This window comes from Podarcis muralis, chromosome 12 (genome assembly GCF_964188315.1).
Source record: "Podarcis muralis chromosome 12, rPodMur119.hap1.1, whole genome shotgun sequence".
NCBI lineage: Eukaryota > Metazoa > Chordata > Lepidosauria > Squamata > Lacertidae > Podarcis > Podarcis muralis.
In genome coordinates, this window is record NC_135666.1 from 25,541,816 (window position 1) to 25,566,532 (window position 24,717).

The 24,717-nt window shown below is 43.5% G+C and overlaps 1 protein-coding gene across 1 annotated transcript in view; it reads left to right on the top strand.

Moving 5' to 3' along the window:
- Positions 1–24,717, top strand: part of CUBN (cubilin) — a 129,128-nt gene that overhangs the window by 79,682 nt on the left and 24,729 nt on the right. Inside the window, exons 35-54 of the mRNA XM_028750285.2 lie at positions 223–351; positions 1,247–1,379; positions 3,797–4,002; positions 5,243–5,424; positions 5,902–6,094; positions 7,012–7,209; positions 8,013–8,159; positions 9,801–9,991; positions 10,629–10,812; positions 12,507–12,681; positions 14,662–14,840; positions 14,951–15,160; positions 16,749–16,889; positions 17,194–17,375; positions 18,875–19,046; positions 20,190–20,396; positions 21,429–21,578; positions 22,013–22,134; positions 23,146–23,371; positions 24,147–24,334. Of these exons, the coding sequence (XP_028606118.2) occupies positions 223–351; positions 1,247–1,379; positions 3,797–4,002; positions 5,243–5,424; positions 5,902–6,094; positions 7,012–7,209; positions 8,013–8,159; positions 9,801–9,991; positions 10,629–10,812; positions 12,507–12,681; positions 14,662–14,840; positions 14,951–15,160; positions 16,749–16,889; positions 17,194–17,375; positions 18,875–19,046; positions 20,190–20,396; positions 21,429–21,578; positions 22,013–22,134; positions 23,146–23,371; positions 24,147–24,334 (3,515 nt within the window). The remainder of the gene's footprint in view (positions 1–222; positions 352–1,246; positions 1,380–3,796; positions 4,003–5,242; positions 5,425–5,901; positions 6,095–7,011; positions 7,210–8,012; positions 8,160–9,800; positions 9,992–10,628; positions 10,813–12,506; positions 12,682–14,661; positions 14,841–14,950; positions 15,161–16,748; positions 16,890–17,193; positions 17,376–18,874; positions 19,047–20,189; positions 20,397–21,428; positions 21,579–22,012; positions 22,135–23,145; positions 23,372–24,146; positions 24,335–24,717) is intronic.

Here is a 24,717-nt window from a genome sequence, read left to right on the forward strand (position 1 = left end):
CCCTATGTCATAAATATAACAGGTAGTAAGGCCCTTGACACCTGTATCTTCATTTTGGAAGCTATCCCAGAAGCTCAATTGAAGAGCAATATAGTAAACGTCTTTAAACAGAAAAAATAAAGATATGAGGACTGATTAATGGATGATTAATGGATGAAACAGGACTCCTTGCTCCCAAAAGGTCTATCAAACATTTAATTTATCTTATGTTGGTCTTTTCAGGGCGCTACTGTGGCACCACCATTCCACATCCTGTCACTTCCTTTGGCAGTGCTTTGTCTGTCAATTTCATCTCAAATGATGCAAATACTGCCAAAGGTTTCCATGCCATTGTTGCTGCATCAACATCTGGTAAGCCTGTCTCTGAATACTCCTAAATGGGGTAAAAATTTTAAAGCTTTGCGCCACATTCCTTGGCATCGGGAACTCTTAAATATGAGACAGTCGCTTTGAGCAATGATCTCATAAAAGAAGGCTAGAGCTAGGAAAGGAAGCTGGTTGGAAGAACCAGTAAAGCCAGTCAGTGAAAACCCAGTAGGAATGCTAGGGTCTGTGACAGGTTGCCCAGTCAATAAGCAAGTGGACATTGGGTCTTGTGCAGCCGTGTTCTTCAACCCTAGGTCCCCAGATATTATTGGACTACAGCTTCTATCATCTCTACCCGACTTAGCCAATGGGTGATTGGAGCTGTAGTCCACCAGAACCTGGGAATCCAAGGCTGGAGAAGAAGATGGAGTGATTATTGGCTGATAACCAAGGGTCAGCACAGAACAGCTCTAGGTGAGTGAACTATGGGTGGGATTGAGTGCTTGGTGTCACCTGTTGTCGGACTGGCAGGGCTCCGAAGAGTGTGTGGCAGCAGCAGGGGACCAGGAGAGGGTAAACCAGTGATTTATGGGGTTCAATGCCACCTGCTAGGCAGGAGTCTGCAGTGTAACATTTTAAAAAATGTATTCTAGCCTGCACCTTTCATTTAATGCAAAAGTGCCATATGAGGACCATGGAAAACTTTCAGCCACACAATGTGCAAGAGCAGAGAAATTGATCCACTAGAGAAGCTTCCTATAACTAGGATTTCCTGTTCTGAGTCATAAATCCAAGATGGAGATATCTGCTTTTCTCAAGAAGCTACACGAAAGGGAATTCCCACATTTTCGTGGCTATCAAAACCTCTAATCTGCTTGCAGTATCTTTCTCCTTTTCCATTGGTCTTCTTGCAGCTCATTTCTCCCTCTCTCCTTTGCAGCCTGCGGAGGGACCTTCCATATGGAGAGAGGAGCCTTCAATAGCCCCAACTTCCCTGAGCCTTACCCGCCAAATATTGAATGTGTCTGGAACATTCTGGTCTCCCCTGGCAACCGGCTCCAGCTGTCTTTCACGTAAATTGAATTTCCAAAGGGTTATTGTTCAGCCTTTTAATGGAGCTCCAGGAAGGAAACACTGTGTTTAGTAGGAAATGTAATTACCAGCATGTAAAAGTGTAGCGGTGCCCACAACAACTTGGAAAAAGAACACAGTAGTGGCCATAAAGGGCCTCCCGTCTGTTTCTTCCGCCATGCATTATCTAGAGCATATCAGGGTAGATGTTGAAACAATTGCATTCTATGCTGTAAATGCCACTCCGCTGGTATAGCATAAACAAGGAGAGATTATTAGATATTCTCCTTCTTTTGCCTCTGTAGGATCTCTTGCAAAACAAACACAGAGACATATATATATCCCAGACTAATCAAGCAGCTATTATAGTACATGTCTATGATTGACCAAACTGAACTGGTATTTCATTCCCAAATACTTTCCCCCTATTCCAGAGTCTCTTGCACAGTTGTAAGAAATGAATATACAATGCAGAATGAAGCAGGTGCAGTTCATCCTTATCTCCTTGAGGAAATCATGAAATCCTATGTGCACACTCCTTCTAGGCAAAAAACCAAGTACATCCACATCAGTGCACTAAGCAATTAAATCTAATGGCATGCACACATAAATGTGCCAATAAGGCCAGCACCCATAGCATTCTGTGTCACACACACACACACACACACACACACACACACACACATACACACACGTGGGTGTGGGTGTCAGCAGTTCCTTCCCAGTTCTTCATAACTGAAAGGAAAATCACGAAATAGTGGGAGGTCTTTCAACCATCTTTAAGATGTCAGTTATTATCTGCTGTGTCTGTTATCAGTTTTGTCTCTTTTTATTTGGGAAAAGCTATTTATTTTTTGAATATTGGTCTTGCAAAATTACTTCTCTAGCATGTTCCAAGGAATAGCTCTAAATGAGTTTGAAGTGTGTCCAGATGGGCTTTTGGTTCCATTTCATAGTGCCCTGAAGACACATGGGCCCACTTAAACTGGAAGGAAATCTGAGTAGTGATATTTTGTGCATGTTAACCATAGAAAACTCTGGTTTTGATTTTCTATTCATGGCTGACCTTCGAAAAACAGAATATAATTTTGATACAGGAAAAATACAGTTTACCTAGCATGCAGGGTTCAGATTAGTTCCTGATGTACACATATGACAAAGCCAATTTGTTCAAGAATGAATAAGTCAGCCAAGTTGTTGCTGGTGAAACTTTGAGATGCAGAGGATCCGATTTTTAATCCCCCCCCTCCCTTGCTCACAAGAAGACTTGGCCAATGTGTCTTAAGGAAATAGGGTCTATAAGTATGTGCAGAATCCTATATAATCGCTATATAATCCCTGCTCAGAACCATCAACTATTCTCTACAAACCCTTGGATGAGAAAGAACAACGTCTGTATAAAGGCAAACGTATGATTTAAGACAAAATTGCGGATCAGCATCTTTCATTTAGCAATTAAGCCAGAACCCATCGCATGTGCTTTCAAAGTCATGCATTTTGCAAGGAATGCATACACACCCATGGACAAAAAATTAAAAATACATCCAGAACCTTTAAAATGGCAAGGAGCTTCCTTTGGGTTTCATGCAGTTAAAAAGCAAAATAAACACTGAACCTCCCCCCCAACCCCCCCCCCAAATGATGCATTTCCTTAAAATTGAAAGAATTCTGAACAATGCATTTCTATAGATTAGAATTATAGAATCATAGAATTGGATGGGACTTCGAGAGCCATCTAGTTCAACCCCTTGCAAGGCAGGAAACCTGCCCACAGCCATCCCAGGTTGGGCTCGAATCACCAAGCTGCTGGTTAACGTCCAGATGCCCTGACCCATTACGCCACATGATCCACAAGCCAACGTGTTAATTGACTTACAAATGCCAGTGTGTCAAGCAAGCTGGTTCATCTCAGTTGAAGAGCACGTCCTTCCAGGTGTGTAGAGTGGTAAACTGATGCCTTAAACCCTGCATTATAGCACATAGGGTGAACAGGGTACCATGGGTGGTATTCAGCTAATTCAGAGTAGACCCAGTGGAACTGACAACCATGACTAAGTTAGGTTTATTAATTTCAGTGGGTCTACACTTAGTAAAACTAAGTTGGATACCACCCACGGAAAGGATAGGATATAGAAGTAGACAGTATAACAGGATAGCCGCAATTTGTAAAAATGTGATGAGGCTCACTGATAACCTTTCCCATATGCATTACACTGCAAATGGACTGGATCCCATTTTATACAGAATATTTTGGAGCCCTTAAATACCATTAGCATTTTACTGACCCTTGTAAGAGGAAAAGTGTGGAATCACTGTGAGATAATTGCTTGATGCAGTACATTCATTTCCCTTTGTATTCTATATTTTATCCCATGCACTGTTATGTCAATTAATGTGCCCACATTGCTGTTGAAAACAGAGATTTTCAGATGGAAGCAAGTGACGACTGCAACAAGGACTACCTAGAAATTAGAGAAGGCAATTTCAGTGGCCAGCTGGTGGGACGATTCTGTGGCGACTCTGTGATGGAGAATTATACGTCTATCACTGGGCACGGCCTGTGGGTTATATTTGTCTCAGATGCCTCAGGTGATGGAAGGGGCTTCCAGGCCACATTTGCTCACAGTAAGTAAATACTGAACTCAAACGGAAGCAAACACTTTACAGATCATTTGCAAGCAAGGAAAGAAAGATATGTGTAGACATACACCTTGATAATATTACTGTGTTTTCACTTCTGGAGTGTGCCAACCAACAATATGTAGCATCATGTAACTTCCTTAACTTTGTGATAGCTTAGTTCACACACAGACACACCTGTTGTGGGTGGGATATAAGTTGTTGTTGTTGTTTAGTCGTGTCCGACTCTTCGTGACCCCATGCACCAGAGCACGCCAGGCACTCCTGTCTTCCACTGCCTCCCGCAGTTTGGTCAAACTCATGCTGGTAGCTTCGATAACACTGTCCAACCATCTCATCCTCTGTCATCCCCTTCTCCTTGTGCCCTCAATCTTTCCCAACATCAGGGTCTTTTCCAACATCATATATAAGTACTGAAGATAAATACATCCCCTGGGCACATGTAAATTCAAAAATCCATAAAATATGAAGAGGCAATGTCAAAGTTACATCAAATAAGAGCATGTGATTTGCCATTGGATACATTCTTAATCAGAGACCCTTGGTGTCTGTGGTAGAGGTGGCAGGAATGCACTGGCAACGTGGAAGGGGGGAAATACCATACAAAATTCAGAAAGTGAAAAATGGTGGATTACTAGTACACTGACTCAACACTAAAAACAAGACTACATCTGCTGAAATCCCCCTTTCCATACAACTATTAAATGTGCAGGAGCCATGTCCTCTTTTGTATCAGGACATTCTGATACAGCTCAGGGTCCCTCTTCACTCAGGTAGGAGTGGACAGCGTAGTGGGACTTCACCACTCACCTGGCCTCCCTCGGGCTGAGTCGCTGCTGCATACTGGGAAGGAGAGCAGCGGCAAGGTTGGCCCAGTGCAAACATGCTGGCAGGATTTCCCTTCTGCACTGTGCCAACCTCACCATCACCTGCCCTCACCCCCTTCTCCATCCTGCCGTTCAGTAGTAGCTCTCCTAGAGGGAGGTCAGGTGAGCTGTGCAGCCCCAACACATTGTCCATGATGGTACCCACATGCTTAAATTTGGTTTAAGTTAAAATAACAAAGTCTTGCAAGGGGAAATGAAACTTAAGGGGAAATTGGAGGCAGTATTTGGGGGTGGAGAGGGTCTCAAAGAAAATCTCCCCTCTTTTACCTACATAGCAAAATCATTCAACAGAACATTAACAACGACAACAATAATAATAGCCACCTCTCATTTTTCAGTGTTTGGAAATACTATGGTGGGAAGCAGTGGACAAATTGCATCTCCACTGTGGCCTAGAAATTACCCTCACTTCTCCAACTATCAGTGGACAATATCTGGCAACACAACACAAGTGGTCCATGGTCAGATCACACAGATGGATATTGAAGATACGTATAGCTGCTACTTTGACAAGCTGAAGGTGGGCTTGAACTTGCAAACTTTTTTATTTTGGTAAACTCTGGTACAAATAAGTCACAAAGCAAAGGGAGCTGTCAGATGATTATATCTCAACTTAAAATGAGCTGAGGCATGAAACTGTCTTTTGGCCGCACATGCAACCACTTCGATCCTCCCACCGTAAGAGCGTAAGAAGACCCCTGCTGGATCAGGCCAAAGGCCTATCTAGTCCAGCATCCAGTTCTTACAGTGGCCAACCAGATGCCTGCGGGAGACCCACAAGGAGGACCTTTCTGGCAGAAGCAAACAGGAAGTATTTGCCGCCACAAAAAGTGGGGAGTATTTGGGGGGGGGATTCTGAAAAGTGGCCTTCTTTTTCCTCAGGGGGTGAGAAGGAGAACTGTCAGAAATTTGCTCAGAAAAGTGTATCTTGAGGAATGTTGACTCTGCATCTAAAAACCCCCAACAGTGTTACTAATCTTTATTCTCACTGTTGCAGGTATATGATGGGCCCAACACACTCTCTCGTCTCATAGGAACGTACTGTGGTGTAGCCCCATTTTCTTTCACCTCCTCTGGAAGCTCTGTTACTCTCCAGTTCACCTCTGATTTTTCTGTAAATGGAAAGGGCTTCCTTTTGGACTGGAATATGGTGGAAGCACCTACAGCTGTGGGACGTGCCATTCCTATAGGTTGGTCTCCTGCCCATGTGGCTAACCTTTTCGTTTCAGCGACCGAGGAAAAGGCAGATAATGAAAGTGTCTGCATGGTGGAATGCTATCATCCAGTGGTAGTCACCCTTTTTTCAGGCATGTTTTTAAGCCAAGTGAAACATTTGAGAGCATACCTTTCTAGTGTGCGTGCCAGTACACATGCCAGCTTAGTGTTGCCTTGGCTTTTCTATACAGAATCAAAGAGCCGGTGATAGCACAGGACAGAGAGGCAGGAGGACAGGCTTGACTCTGCAACACAGTTAAGCCCATAGACCTCTGCTCTTATCCTAAGAAATCACAACCCCACCAACTTTTCCACCTGCAACATTTGTCTTGAAGATTAGCTACCTATTGTATAGCAAACCTTTTGTTCAATACGAGGTGGTTTTAGCAGTAAGAGGGATTGCATTAATTGTCAGGTAGATGCGACAGTTCAGTTACATTATATTTGCAACAAGATTCAATGGTAGTCACTGCCTTAGATTCCTTTAAAAGCAGATTAGACAAATTCATAGAGGATAAAAGGCTACACTGCACCTCAGTGTCAGAATGCAAGGCCAGTTGTTGAGGAGCAACAGAGGCCCCGTTCACGTATTAAAATAATCAAGGGAGGCCCTGCTTTTGTATCAAGAAGACATTAGGTGGGCCCAATGCATGCATGCACATGTTGTACACACATTTACACATACTCTAGCAGGGATAGGGCACCAGTGGACCCCAATTCCCTTCAGTCCCAGCCAACATGGCCAACGATCAGGGAGGATGGGAGCTGTAATCTAGCAATCTAGAGGGCTACAGTACATAGAAACAAACACGGAAGAGAAAGAAATAGTGTTGTCACTAAACAGGATGAAAAATTAATTTATTTTTACTCATGATTTTCTCTTTCATGACAGGAGCCTGTGGAGGTTTCTCAAGAACCAGTGAAACGCCTTCATTTCTGTTTTCACCAGACTGGCCTTCAAACTACAGAAATTTTGCCGATTGTACATGGGTTATCAGAGCTCCAGACTCAACAGTGGAGATCAACATCCTATCCTTGGATATTGAGTCTCATCGCTCATGCAACTATGATAAACTTGTCCTGAGAGATGGTGAGAAACATTGGCACCTTTCCATAGCTGCGGACCACAAATGGAAATCCTGGTTTATGCAGTTTGCAATTCTCATGCTTGCCAAATTCCCGTGTCTACATGTCTTCCCCTATTGTGTTAGACTCATGGTGAATTGGGGCTCATCCCTCTGATAAGTGACTCTCACAGATTTCTGCCATCAGATAGGGCTATCCAATGGAGCAGAGCTGCAGCAATAGCCTCCTAGCAGCAGTGTCATTTCTGCTTACTAGGAGGAGGGTGAGGAGAAGGCAAGGCCCAGGGCCGTATGGGTGCAGCACCAGGAGTGTTAGATTGGCTCTGCTGGTGCACCCACATAGCCTCAACCTCGCCACCACTTCACCCCCCCTTCTTCCATTAAGTAGCCGTGGTGATGCTGCCAGGAGGCTATTGTTGCAGCTCCATACCACTGCATTTTAAAATGCCACACAGAAGTATTTCCAAAGGCCACCATGCACCTGCCACAAAGTCTGAACAGAGAGACAAACCATGAGCCTAGGTTCTGACACAACACTAAGCCAAACCATGGCTTAGCTCTGATTAGCACCGCAGCAGGAAAGCATGGCGAGGAAAAGGTTACCCATGGTTTTTATTGTGAGTACTCATGGACTCCCACTGTCATGGTTTGGCTTAGTGTTGCATGCAAACCAGTCCATCTTCTGGCTACCAATGAAATGGTGAACAGAGAACTTCCAGCTCTAACATTGCCTCTCCAAATAAAACATGGCTGTTTCTTTCACAAGTAATGGAAGTATGGAAACACAATTTTCCATTTCTTTTCATAGGAGACAACAGCCTTGCACCAGTCCTGGCCACTCTATGTGGTCGTGAAGTTCCTGGACCAATAAGATCCACTGGGAATGCTTTGTACATCCGCTTCACTTCAGATGCAAGTATTACCGGTGCTGGGTTTAATGCTTCTTACCACAAAAGTAAGTTGTCATTTAAAACTGTTCTTTGAGTGCATTTGCAGATTTAAGGGGGGTGAGACTGGAAGGAAGTGATTATAGAATCTCTTTATTTTTTGTACTGTTGCCTGTCCTGTTCAGTAACAATCCTCTGCACACAAACATAAATGTTGTGAATCCCACGGGTGCATGTTTTTTGAGATGTAATCTTAAATTCACCCCATTTTCATGTGTAACTTCAAAACCACTGCACAATTATTGTTGTTGATATCTGCCTGGGTATCTGCCCAGAAATGCAGAGTAAGAAAACATTTCTCTGTTATGGTAAGATTTGCAAGCTGCCTTTGTACTGCTGTGGGTTCTTTAAAAAAGGGGGGGGTGAATTGCATTCCACAAAACGGTGCAACTGTTTTTATGTAGTTTTAAAAAACTGTAAGTCCCTACAAATGCAAAAAGAAAGGAAGGAAGGAAGGAAGGAAGGAAGGAAGGAAGGAAGGAAGGAAGGAAGGAAGGAAGGGAAGGAACCCAGATGTATATGATAACAGGATTAGACTGCTGCAAGATGATTATTTTTTAATGTACCTCTGTCCTGGAGAAACAGAATACTGTAATCAAATTACAGAATATTAAAATGATACAAGAGGAGATGCCTAGTCCTTCATACATTTCCAAACATTTACAGTTGCTTCAGAAGAAGTTGCCGCTTCCCCTGTCAAGGAAATAGCACCACAGTTATTGTAGGTTTGGCATTTCAGCAGCAAACTGGAGTGAGAGAGATAGGTTTGGTTGCAAGTAGCCAGTGAATCATGAAACAAACTTTTGCTGAAGCACCGAGTGCCACATGTTACACATCATATCTGGCACTGGAGAAAATTAGTTCTCAATTTTTTGTATTGCAAGATATATTAGTGACAAATTTGATTGTGGAAAAGGCACAACAGCAGCAATCCTATACATGCTACCTGGAAGTAAGAGCCTCATTGGCCACAATGGGACTTAACTTCAAGTAAGCATGAAGCAACAGGAAAAGGTGCCAAATTCAAAAAGTGCTGAACCACAGCCAGAAAGCAGGAATTTGGAGCACATTTCTGAAGTGCTCTGAATTATTCCTTTACACTTGTAGCCCCAGGGTGAATTCAAGCCACAAGTGCAAATGATGATTTTTTTTGCAACCTCAAATTGAGTTAAGGTCAGAGCTGCAAAGGAAGCATTGGGAGTTCACCAAGAGTGCACATCCCAATTCTGTCTTTGAAAACTTCAGGTTCAATGTAGACTCACCTGACATTGTATGACATTAGGTGACTGACAGGTGGGCAGCCACACTCACCTGTCAAGGTGGCCCATGGAGAAAGATGCCATTCGGGATCTGTCCTGCCAGCTGGATCCCGTTCCCTGCCTCTGTAATTAAAGCGACTGGCATAATCTGTAGATCTAGTAGGAGATCTCCTACAAATGAATTAATTGAGCCTGAAAACATGTATGTTAAGAGTTTAGCCCTGGCTCAAAATATGCACTGCTTTGTGGGGGGGGGTGTGATTCTATAAGAGCTAGAAGCACCAAACTGATAAATCTGAGATTTCAGAGATTTGGACAGGATAGGAATGAAATATAATAAAAAAAATTAAACAGTCCTTTCCTTAACGGAGTCTTATTCCTTTAACTTAGGTTGCGGTGGTTATTTGTACACAGACAGTGGTGTGATCACTTCACCCAACTATCCGCAAACCTATCCTCCTAACCTGAATTGTTCTTGGCATGTTATGGTTACTGTTGGCTTCATCATTGGCATCCATTCTGAGGAGCTGTTCCAGGTGATAAATGAAGATGCTGCCTGCAGTCATGGAGATTATGTTGAGGTGAGGACAAGAGGAAAGCAATATTTGTTTCTGCGCATCAGTTTACAGTGTGGTGGTTCTATCCAATAAAGTCATCCCGTTAGAGCAAAGGCCTTCTTCTTCCTTCCCCACATGAACCCCTCCAATCTGTCACAGGTTTTCCTCAACCCCAGAACAGATTAGGGTGCACATAGAAAAGGTAGGAAGAGGAAACTCTGTTACACAGGCAGAAGTTCATGTGCTAAAGGGATGAATTTACTGGATAAAATCATAGGTTATTGTCTTTAAAGCCTAAACTGGCTTGGGTCCAGAATACCTCAGGGACCAGTAACCAGCTTGCTTACTTCTTACTGGGTCCTTGCTAGCCCTGAGTTCCCATCATAAAACAGTAGCATTTCCCTTTTTCATTTTCTGGGTTGAGATACAAAACCTATAGTGGGTTTATTGACTTTCTGACATGTTAAAAGGTTTTAGGCCTGAAGCAGCTGAGTTAAAATCCCAATTCTTCCCTGGATTAATTGAATAGCCTTTGGCACATAACTGTGTATCTGTCCATTTCAATTCCACAACTTTGAAATGGGAAGTAATAGCTTGTTCTCATAGATTTGTTGTGAAAATGAAATAAATCATCTTGCACATGTAATATTTGTTTTTTTAGCTTAGGAATGGACCAGATCTTTCTGCCCCACCGTTAGGACCTAGCAGCAGGAATGGACGCTTTTGTGGTAGCAATTCCCTTTCTACAATGTACACCACAGACAACCAGCTATTTGTCCACTTCCTTTCTGATAGCAATAATGGAGGGCAAGGTTTCAAACTGAAGTACGAGGCAAAGGGTCTTGGTGAGTATTGGCACTAAATACAAACAGGGGCTGCTGAAACATTCATGATACTTTAAATCAGTGGTTCTCAAATGATGTCAGGATCCATGATTGACAGGAACATTAAATGGTTAAGAAGTGCCCAACTGGCTCAGACCATACCTCCATCTGGACCACCATCCTTCTTACCATAATGACCAACCAGATGGCTCAGGAAAGCCTACAAGCAAGGCAGGAAACCAATGGCTCTCTGGTAGTCTGTGACATAGTGCCTCCAAACTTGGAGAGCCCATTTAGTTGATAGCTGTTGATATACTCCAAAAATTCAGCATGGCTTCAGTGCTGGGGTCCTTGCTTGAGTGGAGGAGCACCAACTTGGTCAAAATACGTCCCTAAGAAACCGGCAGAGAGGGACTGAGAGAGATTTAAGGGCCTCAGACGTGAGGTTGCCAGGCTGATGGTAGATGGACTAATGGACAATGGTCCGGGGATCGAAACCGGGGAAGGGAGGGTGGGGTTTGGAAATCCAAAGGGTGTCTGATTTTTTTTATTCTTTTTGTGTGTGTGTGTGTTGTTATTAGTATAAAAATGGGGAATTCGTGGAAGGGAAACTGGGTCGACCTTAGAAAAAGTTTTTAAGCATAAATGATTGATGTATATAAGCTAAAAGTTGATATATAAATTGAATTAAATATAATAACAAATTAAGGTTAAAGATTTAGGGATAAGAACTTGTTGGATAAATATTTGGACATGGAATACAAGAAGGGGAGGCGAGGGGAAGTTGTGGAAAAAAGTTATTGAAAATTTGGATTGTAAAGGTTGAATTTTTTTCTTTTCTTTTCTTTTTTTCTTTTTCTTTTTCTTTTTCTTTTTCCTTTTTGCTTTTTGTATTATTTGAAACTCTAATAAATATTATTTTTAAAAACAAAAAACAAAAAACAAAATACATCCCTGGACCTCATTTGCACATTACCTTTTCTAATACTCCTGGTGAAGGACCACACTGGCATATTTCTCAGTTGGTGTTTTATGAATCCCTGTAGGGAAACAGCTACAAAGTCTCTATGGCATATGAGGAGAAACTTGCCTCCTTTACATATTACCCAGTTTAAGGGGCATTATGGGCTGACTGGAAAGCAGGGCCATGCCGCTGGTCTTGCCCCTAAGCATTGGGCATGTCACTGGCCCCACCCTCTGGACGTCAGTGTGTTGGTGTAGATATCTGCAGGGAGGAAGCTAGGCATGAACATCTGCATGGATGTGAACTTCCACGCAGCTGAGACTCCCAACCATGCAGGTGTCACAACTGCATAGAAACCAATGCACAAACAGCTGCTCTCAGGCAGGTCTTCCTCTCTGCATATATCATTGCATGTGCATCCAAGGAACAGGGACAGTGGAATGGCCCCATGCTGTGATCATTGCATGAAGTCCCCTCCATGAGGATAACTCATGAAGAGAGCATCTGTGTGTTAATTTTGAAAGGAAGGGCAGAACTGGTAAAACCAAAGCTATAAACGATTCCATGTCGGAACTTCCACACGCACATAGAAAAACCACAACAGAAGAAAGTATTGTGTATTGTCCTTGTGATATCAGAAAATTAAGGTGGGTCTCATAGATATTCCATTTTAGTGTGTTTATAATAGAAGACATTATTATACACATTCCTTATAGTATTCAACCAGCTCCTCCTCATCTTCTGTTTCCAGCTTGTGGAGGGAACTTCTATATCAGCCAGTCCAACCCCTCGGGATTTGTCTCTTCACCTGGCCACCCTGGCAATTACCCACCACATGCCGAATGTGTGTGGACAATCATTGCTCCCTATGGGGCTGCAGTGGAGCTGCAGTTTGAAGATCACTTTGATATCCAGTCTTCACCCAAGTAGGAGCACGTTGTTGTATTAGCTTTCTTTAAATTTTCTGAAGCTATCATGGAGGGTTTGGGGTTAATGTAATGGGGTTCTTGCTTTTATTTCTCTTCTAAATCTAAAGACAGGAGTGACTGGCATGGTGGGGTGGTGTAGCAGAGCTCTCCTGGCACCAATGCTGCTGCCACTTATTGGGATGGTGCAGGGACTGGGCAGGGCAGTTGGGGGGGGGGCTGTGCAGGTTCACCAGTGGATCCATTTCAGCACCTCTGCTGGGCCACCACTTCACACCTGTGCACCATCCCAGTAAGCTATGGAAGCACTGATCTCAGGACATTGGCTCTATGGCACCGCAGTGGCTGCTATTGTCTAGCAGAAGTATGCTTGTAACATAATCAGTCTAGTGCTTACACTACAGTAAAACAAAGTGGTACCGCTGGCTTGGGGGGGAGGCCTTTTTGCAGCTGCAGGCTAACAGGGACCTTCCTCCAGAACATTCAGTCTGTTTCTCTGCTTGTCAAATGTCTCCCCATTAAAAATGGTGGGATATTCCCAGTGGCGTAGCATGGGGGGTGCAGGGGGGGCCGGCCGCACCGGGCGCAACATCTGGGGTTAGGGCAAATCCACAGGTTAGGGGGCGCAAATCCACGGGTTAGGGGGCGTAAATCCACGGGTTAGGGGGCGCAAATTACTTGCCTTGCCCCGGGTGCTGACAACCCACGCTACGCCACTGGATATTCCAGTGATCCATGATGGGGAAGAGCTCTCATCCCAATCGACACTTTCTTCTGTCTCAAAATTGAATCATAGCTATTGGAGAAGGGAGGAGCCTGGGTGAGCTGGGTGAGGCCATAGGGTCACTGGGAGGAGGCAGGATGTCTGACAGCCAGGATGGGATCTCCTGAAACCTGCTAGGAAGGTAGAAAGACATGTAGGGAGGCAACTAGCAACCTGAGGAAGGGGCAAGTGCTAGCTTTGCTTTAGCTGAGCATTATGTTCTTCTTTAAGGGCTATATCAGAGCTTGAGAGTGTGTGACGCACCAGATATTTCTGAGCTGCAGCTTCCATCATCCTGGACCATTTGCCATACTGGCTGGGACAGATAGGAGATAGGAATCCAACAACAGGTTCCCCACCACTAACCTACATTCATTGCATCAGTGGAAGCATGACTGTGTCAGTTGTTTCACAGGCATATTTTACTTGCTATAAATTCTGCGTCTTTTGAAGGAAACAGCATTTATACCCCCATTTAGGGGGTATACTGTTAACGTTAAAATAAATGTGAAGAACCTTCTGGAGGAGAGGTTTCTAAGAATCTTTATATTCTCAGTTTTGTTTGCCTTGTATATTTCATTAAGAAGAAAAAATATTAGTGCAGAAATGTTCTTTGTCTTACATTTCCCCACAGTCACTTCATGCACCGAGTTCTTCCTTCCTTTCTTCCTTTCTCCATCTGCTGATACTCAGGGACAATTATATGCCCTAAAAGCATTCCCACTGAATTTATATGAGGAAAAAAATCATCCTTATGATATGGTCGATTTCATAGCCATATGTATCTGAAAATAGTCCCAATTACTCTTCCTGCAGTGATATTTAATTAAAAGACTTCAAAAATGCTTGATTGAGCTAATTGCATTCATAATTGGCACTTAATGAATCAGAACTAAGCATTCTAAATTCAGTTTTTTAACACAGTCCTCAAAAGCCATTTTTGATCATGCTTCAGACAGGAGGATAAAGTACTGCAGAGCAAACTCTCCATAATGATGTGACCTATTTAGATATTTCTTGCTCTATAATTGATTTATATCTCAGGTGACCCTAGGTACTATTGATTGTTAGGGTGTCTGTCTCTGTTTTTCCTGCCCTGCTCAGAATTGAGCTACCATGTCATTCACTGAAGGATGTTAGTTCCATGTTTCAGATACTTCCTGAAATGGTGCAAAGCAATTTTCACCAGTTTAAATGTATCTGTTGCCTTCTCTCAGCTGCACATTAAGTTACCTTGAATTGCGAGATGGTGCCGACGCCAATTCACCAGTAATCGCCAAGCTTTGTGGGAATTCTTTACCAGGCATTCAAAGGTCATCTGGTTCTACCTTATATATGAGATTTCGTTCAGACAGTATAGACCCACACGCTGGATTCAATGTCAAGTATTCAAGAGGTAAAATGAAAAAAAAAATAATACCCAGCATCTTTACTGATCCAAAATCCTTAAATGAAAGACTAGAATTCGTATGACCATTTCAGTGACCAGACTCTGTTTCTTTGCAGCTGTTTGTGGTGGAACACTGACGGGACAAAACGGAGTCATTGAAAGTGTCGGATTCCCTGATCTCCACTATCCAGACAATTTGCTGTGCGAATGGTTTCTCCGCGGACCTGTGGGTCATTTTCTCACCATTCGCTTTGAAGCACTAGATATCCAGAACTCATCTGAGTGTGGATATGACTACCTGGAAATTCGAGAACAGTATGCATCAGGTCTGTAAAACCATGTCGTTAGTCTTTCTTCCTTGCATGTGCCGCACAGCCTGATATGATTTTCTGCTGAAGTCATTACAATTCTGGGTAGGGCATGGCTGTCCTTGTGAGCAGGCAACTGGGGCAGAACTTTGGAATCCTCTGTGTGCTGTCCCTCGCCCCACCTCAACCCAGAAACCATCAGTCACTACTAAGGCTGATCAAATCTATCAGTTTCCGTGTTTCTAAATTTCTGGCTTTTTCAGTCTTATGTTTGGTCCTCTATATTTTCCCGTCAGTTGTTTGTTTGCTTGCTTGAAAAGTCCTAATAAGAAATGGCATTAGTAGTAGTAGTAGTAGTAGTACAGTGGTACCTCTGGTTACATACTTAATTCGTTCCGGAGGTGTGTTCTTAACCTGAAACTGTTCTTAAACTGAAGCACCACTTTAGCTAATGGGGCCTCCTGCTGCCGCCACGCCACCAGAGCACAATTTCTGTTGTCATCCTGAAGCAAAGTTCTTAACCCGATGTACTATTTCTGGGTTAGCAGAGTCTGTAACCTGAAGCGTATGTAACCTGAAGCGTATGTAACCCGAGGTCTCACTGTACTGAAGATCTCAGGGCGGTTCACAGCATAAAAACACAAAATACACAATAAACCAAAAACAAACCAATAACCCCCTGCCTCCCACAAACACATATAAAATGACATAAAATGTTAATCAGCCAAAGGCCTGGTTGAAGTGGAGTGTTTTCACTTGGCGCCTAAATGGCAAGCCTCCCTGGGGAGAGCATTTCACAAATGGGGAGCCACTGCAGAGGCTAAAGGTAAAGGGACCCCTGACCATTAGGTCCAGTCGTGACCGACTCTGGGGTTGCGGCACTCATCTCGCTTTACTGGCCGAGGGAGCCGGCATACAGCTTCTGGGTCATGTGGCCAGCATGACTAAGCCGCTTCTGGTGAACCAGAGCAGCGCACGGAAACGCCGTTTACCTTCCCCCCAGAGCAGTACCTACTTGTCTACTTGCACTTTGATGTGCTTTTGAACTGCTAGGTTGGCAGGAGCAGGGACCGAGCAACAGGAGCTCACCCCGTCGCGGGGATTCGAATCGCCAACCTTCTGATCGGCAAGCCCTAGGCTCTGTGATTTAACCCACAGTGCCACCTGCATCCCGCACTGCAGAGGCTAGAGTGTCTGTATTTTCTGAGGAATGTTAGAGGCCTCTGGACCTCTCGTGGAAGGAGGCACATGAAGATGGGTCTCAGATGATGGTGGTGAAGGAAAGCATTTTAGTGCAAATTTCTCCTAATGGATATATTTTAGTATGCAGTTTTGCCTAATATACACAGAATACTAGTAGAATGCAAATAAATATAAATAAATACAATGACTGGAACACAGGAAGCTGTCTTACATTGAGTCAGACCACTGGTCTATCCAGCTCTGTACTGTCTACACTGACTGACAGTGTTTCTCCAACACTTCAGGCAGGGGTCTCTCCCAGTCATGCCTGGAAATGCCAGCGATCAAACCTGAGACCCTCAGATCAAATGCTCACCCTCTTTATTAACTTCTCTTTCTCTCTTCCTCTCTCTTAACTACCTAGGGGATTTATTAGGTAAATACTGTGGTGCTAGTATACCCAGTGCATTAGACACCTCCAGCAACTTGGCTTACATCAAGTTTGCCACTGATGGATCCATCAACGCTCCAGGCTTCAGACTACATTTTTCTGCTAGTGTTGAAGGTGAGCTGCAAAAACAGTGTGGTTTCCATTTCATATGTTGCCTTTTGACTTTTGCTTATTCCATGCCATTGGGTTTGTCTTCTAGTCCAGCTGCTATTGGCAGATCTTTTTTCAAGTTGAAGATACAGTGTAAGATATTCTGATTTTAGTTTCTGCCTTAATTATGAAATATGGTAAACAAGGCAACCATTGCAGACACCTGAGTGTTTCCTTTTGTGTGACCTTTCCTCAGAATCACTATACATTTTCTTTTGCTCTCCCAGAAAAGATCAGTTCAGACTGCCTATTATTTGTGTCGTTCCAGAGTGCGGAGGTGATCTCCGCGGCACTGTTGGGACATTTACGTCCCCCAACTATCCAAATTCTGCCCTGCACAAATTAAAATGCGAATGGAGAATCATGGTGCCATTGGGACGCCGGGTCACCCTTACCATTCATGACATGGCTTTTGGACTCTACCAGAACTGTAGCTCGAATTATGTGGCTGTAAGTGTGGGGGAAAGTGTTATTTGTACTACTGTGGAATATGGAAATGGCATAGCAAAGTTAAATTGACTACAAAAACCGGATAATAGAAATTAAAACACACCTAGCTTTTTAGGAATGACTAGTGGTGGCTGGTTCTCATTGGGACTGATAAGGCAGAGGACAGGAAGATCAACATTAGATGGCGCTAGAGCCAATGACAAGCAAAGGCAACTGTTTTTGTCCCCATCTTCCTCCTCCCTGCTGAGTTCTGTAAAGCACAGCACAGAGATGAGCAAGCTAGCTGGCAGTGCTGCTCCCTGATTGGCTGTAAGTAGGAAAGCAGGAAGGTGGGAGCTGACTGAGGACAGGCTAAGGTTGGTGTGGCAATGCCCCCTTTATCCAAATAGACCAATTTCCAGTGCAAATGATACAGATGCATTTAAAACACAGGGAAGTTGGGCTTACCAAACCTAATCCACTCCCTGATATCCCTAATACCTCCATGGCAGGAATTCCTTGCTTTGCAACAGGTTGCTATGATCAGTGTTGCTATGACTGGCATGCTTGCCCACTGGTGCAGTGTCGAAGTCCCACATCATGCAAAGGTTTGGGCACAAGGAAGGCAGCTAGGCAGGCTGCAGCAGCAGCAGAAGAGGTGGAATATCTGGTCCTGAGTGCAACCTCCTCCTCCCTGTGATGTCTTGACTGAAATAATTTGGCAGCCTTGACTGAAGAGCTTGGAAAGGGACTCTGTGGTAATGCACATGTCTTATATATACAAAGTCCCCAGTTCAGACCTGAGCATCTCCAGGTGGACCTGGGAAAGACCCCTGTCTCCTAAAAGCCTCTGCCACTCCTTGTCAAGACAATACTGAGCCGGATGGAACAATAGGTTGACTCGGTGTAAGGCAGCTTCTGACCCCGCCCCCCTTCACGTTTCAAAGACATTTGTTCGATAATTTCAATCGGGGGTTGAGCCATGTTGATGGTCATGCTACACTTAGAAGAAAGCCTTTTCTAAAGGCATTGTCAGGGAACTGCCATCGGCTCAGGGGCGAGAGGGGAAAGACCGGATGGATTACAGAGAGCCCCCAGAGATCGTGGGAAGCAGCACCTCCTCAGCGGAGGAGAGTAGCCACGCCTTTAGTGGAGAGGAGATGCAGGGCTCGGGGGAGGCGAGGCGGTGCCAGGACACTTTGCCTGAGCAAAGCGGGGAGGAGGGAGGTCCTCTGTTACCCACGCCTTCTTTGCGCAGTAGGCTTCTGCGCAGAGAGGGAAGGCGCAGATTGGGCGTCAAGAAATTACTCTGCTGGGGAAGGTTTAAGGACCGCCCACTCTCAGATGCCAGTGAATGAGCAAGACACGGAATAGAGGTGCTCTGCATTCCAAAGGTTTTTATCACCGATAAGAAAGCTTTAAAACAGACTATTGAAGCATATTGCCTGATTGCTCTCGAGCAACCAACCTATACCTCTTACAGGTATGCTTGTTAATGTTATTCTCTATTTGGCAAGTAGGTTCACAATGGCTTTGGTGAAAACGCACCTCGACTCTCCATGCTGTGTGGTTTGGTGGCTCCAGGGACTCAGGTGAAATCCTCTGGAAACAAGATAACCGTCGTCATGGTCAAAAGTCACGATGGTTTTGAGGCAAGCTTCAGAATTACATATGCTTCTGATGAAGAAGCAGGTAATAGAACATGTTAGGAGTTTTTGTTTTGTATTTGCAACTTAACACTGACAAAAAGAATTAATATAAAGTCTGTTTAGCAGCTTTCTTTTAACATGGTACTTCTCTTTAAACTGACTTATATGAAGTTACAGTATTACAGTTCTCTGCTTGCATCTTTAACTTGAAGTAGGAGAACTGGAGGTGAGGAGTAAAGGAAAGATGCTGTCTAATTTTTGACCTGCCCAATGAGTTGTCTAATTAGGGCCTGCCCTATTGTTAGAAAAAGTGAAGTGGCCGCTTCGGGTCCTGATTTTGAACGTCATGAAAAGGTGGCAAATTCTAGTTATTTAACTTATTATTACATTTTTATTCTCAGGGACAGGTAGTCATGGGATTTTCTGCCTCAGATACTGAAATAACACAACCAGCCTTGGATATTATGTACTTTGCAGTGAAGATTCATTTGCTTTTCAGCCTCAAGCAGTGAAATGTCTTGAACCAGCCCTATCTCTAATACTGTGGTAGCCAACGCAACATCTGCGACATGTTGCCAGACTACAATTCCCATCAGTGTTGACCTCTGACCTTACAGGTTGGTCTGATGGGGGTTGGATCCAGCAACGTCTGAAGGGCACCACATTGGCTACCTGTGGTAGCCAAGCCACTACTTCTGTGACATAGACTTTAATCTGACAGCTTCAACAGCAAGCTGTTTTGCCTCTGCTTCATTTATCCAGTCTTTAAAGGGCAGAGTAGGGCAAAATAATGTCAGAACTTGCCGTGCCTTTCTGGTATGTTTGGGCAGTAGAATGATCAACTCTTCAGGGCATTTTAGAAGAAGAGATTTTACCATGTTATTTTTTCCCAAATGTGTTGCCTGCTTTGAGAGTTATGGAATAATAGCAGTACCAAGAATATCGGCCTGGTAATCAGTGGTAGACTAGTACCAGTATCAATAGTGGAATGTGGAAGATTATCTTCGGCCAGTCATTGTCTCTCCACTTAACTCATCTCATACGATTGTTGTGAGAAAAAGTTGGGAAGGACAGAACCATGTACACCACCTTGACCTCCTTGGAAGAAAGGTGGGGTGTGAATGTAATAAATAGGTAAATAATGAAATGTTGCCTTACTGTTCCAAATGGTGTTGTTTTTTTCCAGTGTGTGGCAGCCATCTACTCAGTTCAGGTGGTGGGAATCTCACTTCTCCTGGTTATGATGGCACCAGCAATTATGCAAACAACCTGAACTGTGAGTGGGTCATCCAAAATCCGCAGCCATCCATCACAACTCTTTATCTTCTCTTTGGAGATTTCAACTTGGAGCAGCACATCAATTGCCAGAACGACTACTTAGAAATCCGGAGAGGTAAGTTACAGCTGCCTGTAACCAGTAAATAAACAAGAAAGCAATTCTAGTGGGGAGCAGGTGTCAGTTTGCATTTCTTAGTGCAGAAAGTATTGGTCTGATGTGTAGAGATCTTTCCCATACAAATTAATTCAAGAGGGTTCTGGAAGCTTCTCTGTGTGAAAGAAACAAGCAAAAGGTTCATGATGTTTGTGTTGTACCTTCAGAGAAGCTGAGCACACCTGGCTTAAACTGGTTTTGTTATCTCTTGTGTCAAGATCATGCTGACTGTACAAGTAGGGTCAGAAGGAGCCTGGGTTACACTTTCTGTTTCCATCTCTCTTCCTTCTGGTGTGGTGTTCTGTGCATAGTATGCCTATTGTTAAGGTTTAGACTTATTATAAGTTATTGTAAGTTTAAGCCAAGTATGCTGCAACTGGATTTCTTATGGACAGTGCCAATCCTGAGTATATTGGATTTGTGACCATTATGCTCATTTGCCTTCAGTAGCAGTAAAGCTCTGCTAGTCTATTTTTTGGGAATCCTGCAATGTGCTTAAGTTGTTACTCTGCTAACTATACATTGAAATCTACTCTGGATCAATATTGAGTAGAATTTCATGACAGGCAGCAGGAGAATAGTTGTGGCGAATGAACAGTCAAATCCGAAGCTCTACTGGGCTCCTCCTTTTCCCTTTTCCTGCGAGGAATCTTATTCGAAATAAGGGAATTTCCCTTTAAAAAAGGGAAACGTTGACAGCTATGGGTCCAGTTGATCCCAAGCTGCCCTTGGAATGCCTCCTTTTACCCTTTCTTATTTTGTATTTCATTTTATTCATCGGACTATAACAAAAGTTTTTCCTAGCCAGAGAGGGCCAAATGGTGCAGTCGTGCATACACTTTTAAACTGTGATTAAACCATGGTTGTCAATTAATAATAGGGACATGGGTTCAAGAAGCCAAGGTACTGCAACAACTTTGTGTCTTTGCTTGTTTTGAAGGGAGTCAAGTTTAGCTGGCTTTAGATATTTCATAGTACCATGTTTCTATTTAGGGGATTCTGATGGAGAGCTCTTATACCGACTATGTGGCCACAGCCCACCTCAGCATCCACTGCTAATAGCAGCTCCTCAGACCTGGATACAATTTTTGAGCAATGATCAAAATACAGACAAGGGATTCTTCATCCACTATGGATCTCTGGGTAAGTTTCACGTTACTTTTACTGTGTATGGTGATTCTAACAGGTAGTACTGAAGGTGCAAAGCAAACACCTGTTTTCTATTAATAAACCATGACGTGAACCCAATAGTCTTGCTTAACCATGGTTTGTTTGGACACCCCATCCCAAATGTTTGTCATTGTACAAATGCACAAGGCAAGAACTGCTGGAAAACAAATCAAGGTTTAGGGAAAGGGACATACCATGTTTGCTCATCTGTGAAATGGCTTGTGGCTTGTTAAAAGATATGGTTAAAACAAACAATGGCTTCCTGTTATATGTGAATGCAAGCAATGCAAGTGAAGTGTGTTCCCCACCCCCACCCGACCCAATGAAACCACCTAGGAACTGGCATGTCTGCATTTTCTATGAGCCAATGAACAAAGCTTCTTCAAATATCTCAAATTTTATTTCAGCCTGTGGTGGTGTGATGGAAGGTGAAAGTGGAATTATCTCTAGCCCTAACTACCCAGCACCTTACAATAGTTCTAGCCATTGCTCCTGGCTCTTGGTAGCACCAGAGGGACATACCATCAATGTGAGTAATGCTTTTTTCATCAGCTTATAATAAAATAAATGGGTGCATTTTTTATCCGTAAGAACAAGGCGAGTTTTACATGAAGTACAGTGGTACCTCGGGTTACAGACGCTTCAGGTTACATACGCTTCAGGTTACAGACTCTGCTAACCCAGAAATAGTACCTTGGGTTAAGAACTTTGCTTCAGGGTGAGAATAGAAATAGCGCAGCAGCGGTGCAGCGGCAGCAGGAGGCCCCATTAGCTAAAGTGGTGTTTCAGGTTAAGAACAGTTTCAGGTTAAGAATGGACCTCCGGAATGAATTAAGTACTTAACCCGAGGTACCACTGTACTCTAATTGAGAGTATGGCTGTCATCATGCCCTCAGACCACCCACTTGACTCCTTCCAAGACCCTCTGCCCCTTCTAATTTTTGTTGTATATTTTTTAAATGAACTGTTGTTCATTTTTTGCAATGTTTGTGTGTGTGTGTGTGTGTGTGTGTGCTATTTTTGTCTGTTTTGTTTGTTTGAGGGGAGTGTAGGTGTTTTACCTGTTTTGGGGGAGAGGGGCAGTGCTGAGCATCACCAAATGGGTACATTTTGGTGTGCACAACAATGTGTTTCCAGATGCGTTCACCAAAATGCTGGGTTCCCCTGCACTAAGCTGCATTCATCTCACCAGCAAATACCTGCAGCTCAGTACATTTCTCTTTTTTTTCCGTTTGCCTGGGATTAGAAAAACAGGAGGCTGTTAAACACCTTGGAAGCTACAATAAAAGGTTGGTGGGTTGTGTTTGGCTTGGTTCTATTTAGCACTTCCTCCTAAATAAAAAAGAAAGTAAGACAAGTAAGTGAACTGAGCACATTATGATGTCTGTTATGCTGGAGTAAAAATGAGGACAAATAGATTATTTTATCATATTAATCTATTTGTATTAGAGCTTTTAGCAGACTGAGATAGCTCTGTTTCTGATGCATTTTTGCAAATACTATTCTATGTTCATGGTCATCTCTTATTGCTCTCCCACAGCTTACTTTTGTGGACTTTGAAATTGAAAACCACAGGACCTGTAGATGGGATTCGGTCACCATTCTGAATGGTGGATCTCCGAGTTCTCCTGTCATTGGACGATACTGTGGAACTTCATCACCAGGCACCATTCAGTCAGGCTCCAATCAGTTATTAATAAACTTCAATTCCGACCACTCAGTGCAGGGAGATGGTTTCTATGCAACATGGACTGCAGACTCTTTGGGTAAGCAGGAAACCATTATAAATTCCTTCCTTCTAATGCATAGCATTGACTGTTGTGAAGTAGGATTTCTCCACCTTCCTCCATCTCTGGATATGGCAGTGGACAGGGAAATGTCTCCATTGCTGGAATAAAGAACAATTTTAATGAAGTTTGATAGAGATAAAATGCATGTATACCATGGGCAAAAAATAGCTCCATCTTCCACCTGATTGTCTTAGGGCCCATTTTCATGATCTGCATCAGTGGGGTAAATGCTCCTTAAGCTATTGTTGAGATCTTGGCACAGAGACAGGGAGAGCTGAGTGAAAGCACTTGATAAATGCAAACTCTTTGTGAATTGCCTGTTAGTGGACTGCTGCACACAGTCAAGAAAGATACTCTGATATAGGGAGTTATTAATAATACACTTTTCAGAGTATGCTTCATAAGTCATACATGACTTCTTTTGGTTACAAATGGTTGGGAAAGTAGAGAGCTGCCTTGGACCATTGGTTCATCTAGTTTTGTATTCCGCATTAAATGGCAGCAGCTCTCTGAGGTTTCAGAAAGCTCCACCTGGAGATGCCAGGGATTGAACCTCAGACTTACTGTATGAAAAGCATGCGCTCTGCCACTGAGTGATGGTCCTACCTCCAACAGTCAGCAGAAGAAGCCACTGCCATCTGACCATGAATCCATACCTTTTCACCAGCAAAAAGATTGTGCAATGTGATCTTCCATCCAGATGCATGCATGCATTTTTTACTCATTCTATAACCCTCTGTCATTTTTGCAGGATGTGGGGGCATCCTTCATTCTGAAAATGGCACCATCCATTCTCCCCACTGGCCCCAGGACTTTCCTAGTAACATTAGGTGCTCGTGGACAATAATTACCCATGAAAGCAAACATTTGGAGATTACCTTCAATGAGAATTTCCAGATTCCAGATAGCTATGGGCAGTGTCAGAGCAGTTATGTGAAGGTAAGTAAATATCAATATTGTCAATATTGTCAATATTATGGACTCTGGTAAGTGTAAGTATAGTTCGCTAGCCAAGCAGTTTTAGGCTGGTGAAGCAGGTCTAAGGATTGAGGTAAGTAGAAGTACTGACTCTGTAAAGCATCCTACTTCCATGCTGAGGAGGCTTCTGTGGTGAATTTTCCTGTCTGCCCACAGATGTCCCACTCTGGAGGTGGACAGACAGGTCAACAACATCCAATGGCCCCTTGGCAGCCCTCCCAGGGTGCTTAGAATTGGTCCCTAAGCAAGGGTCTTTTTGGAAAAACAAGGCCAAGTTATTCACATTTTATACAAAAAATAATGACAGAAAAACACTCCAGTCTGTGCCTGCTTCTACATAAACT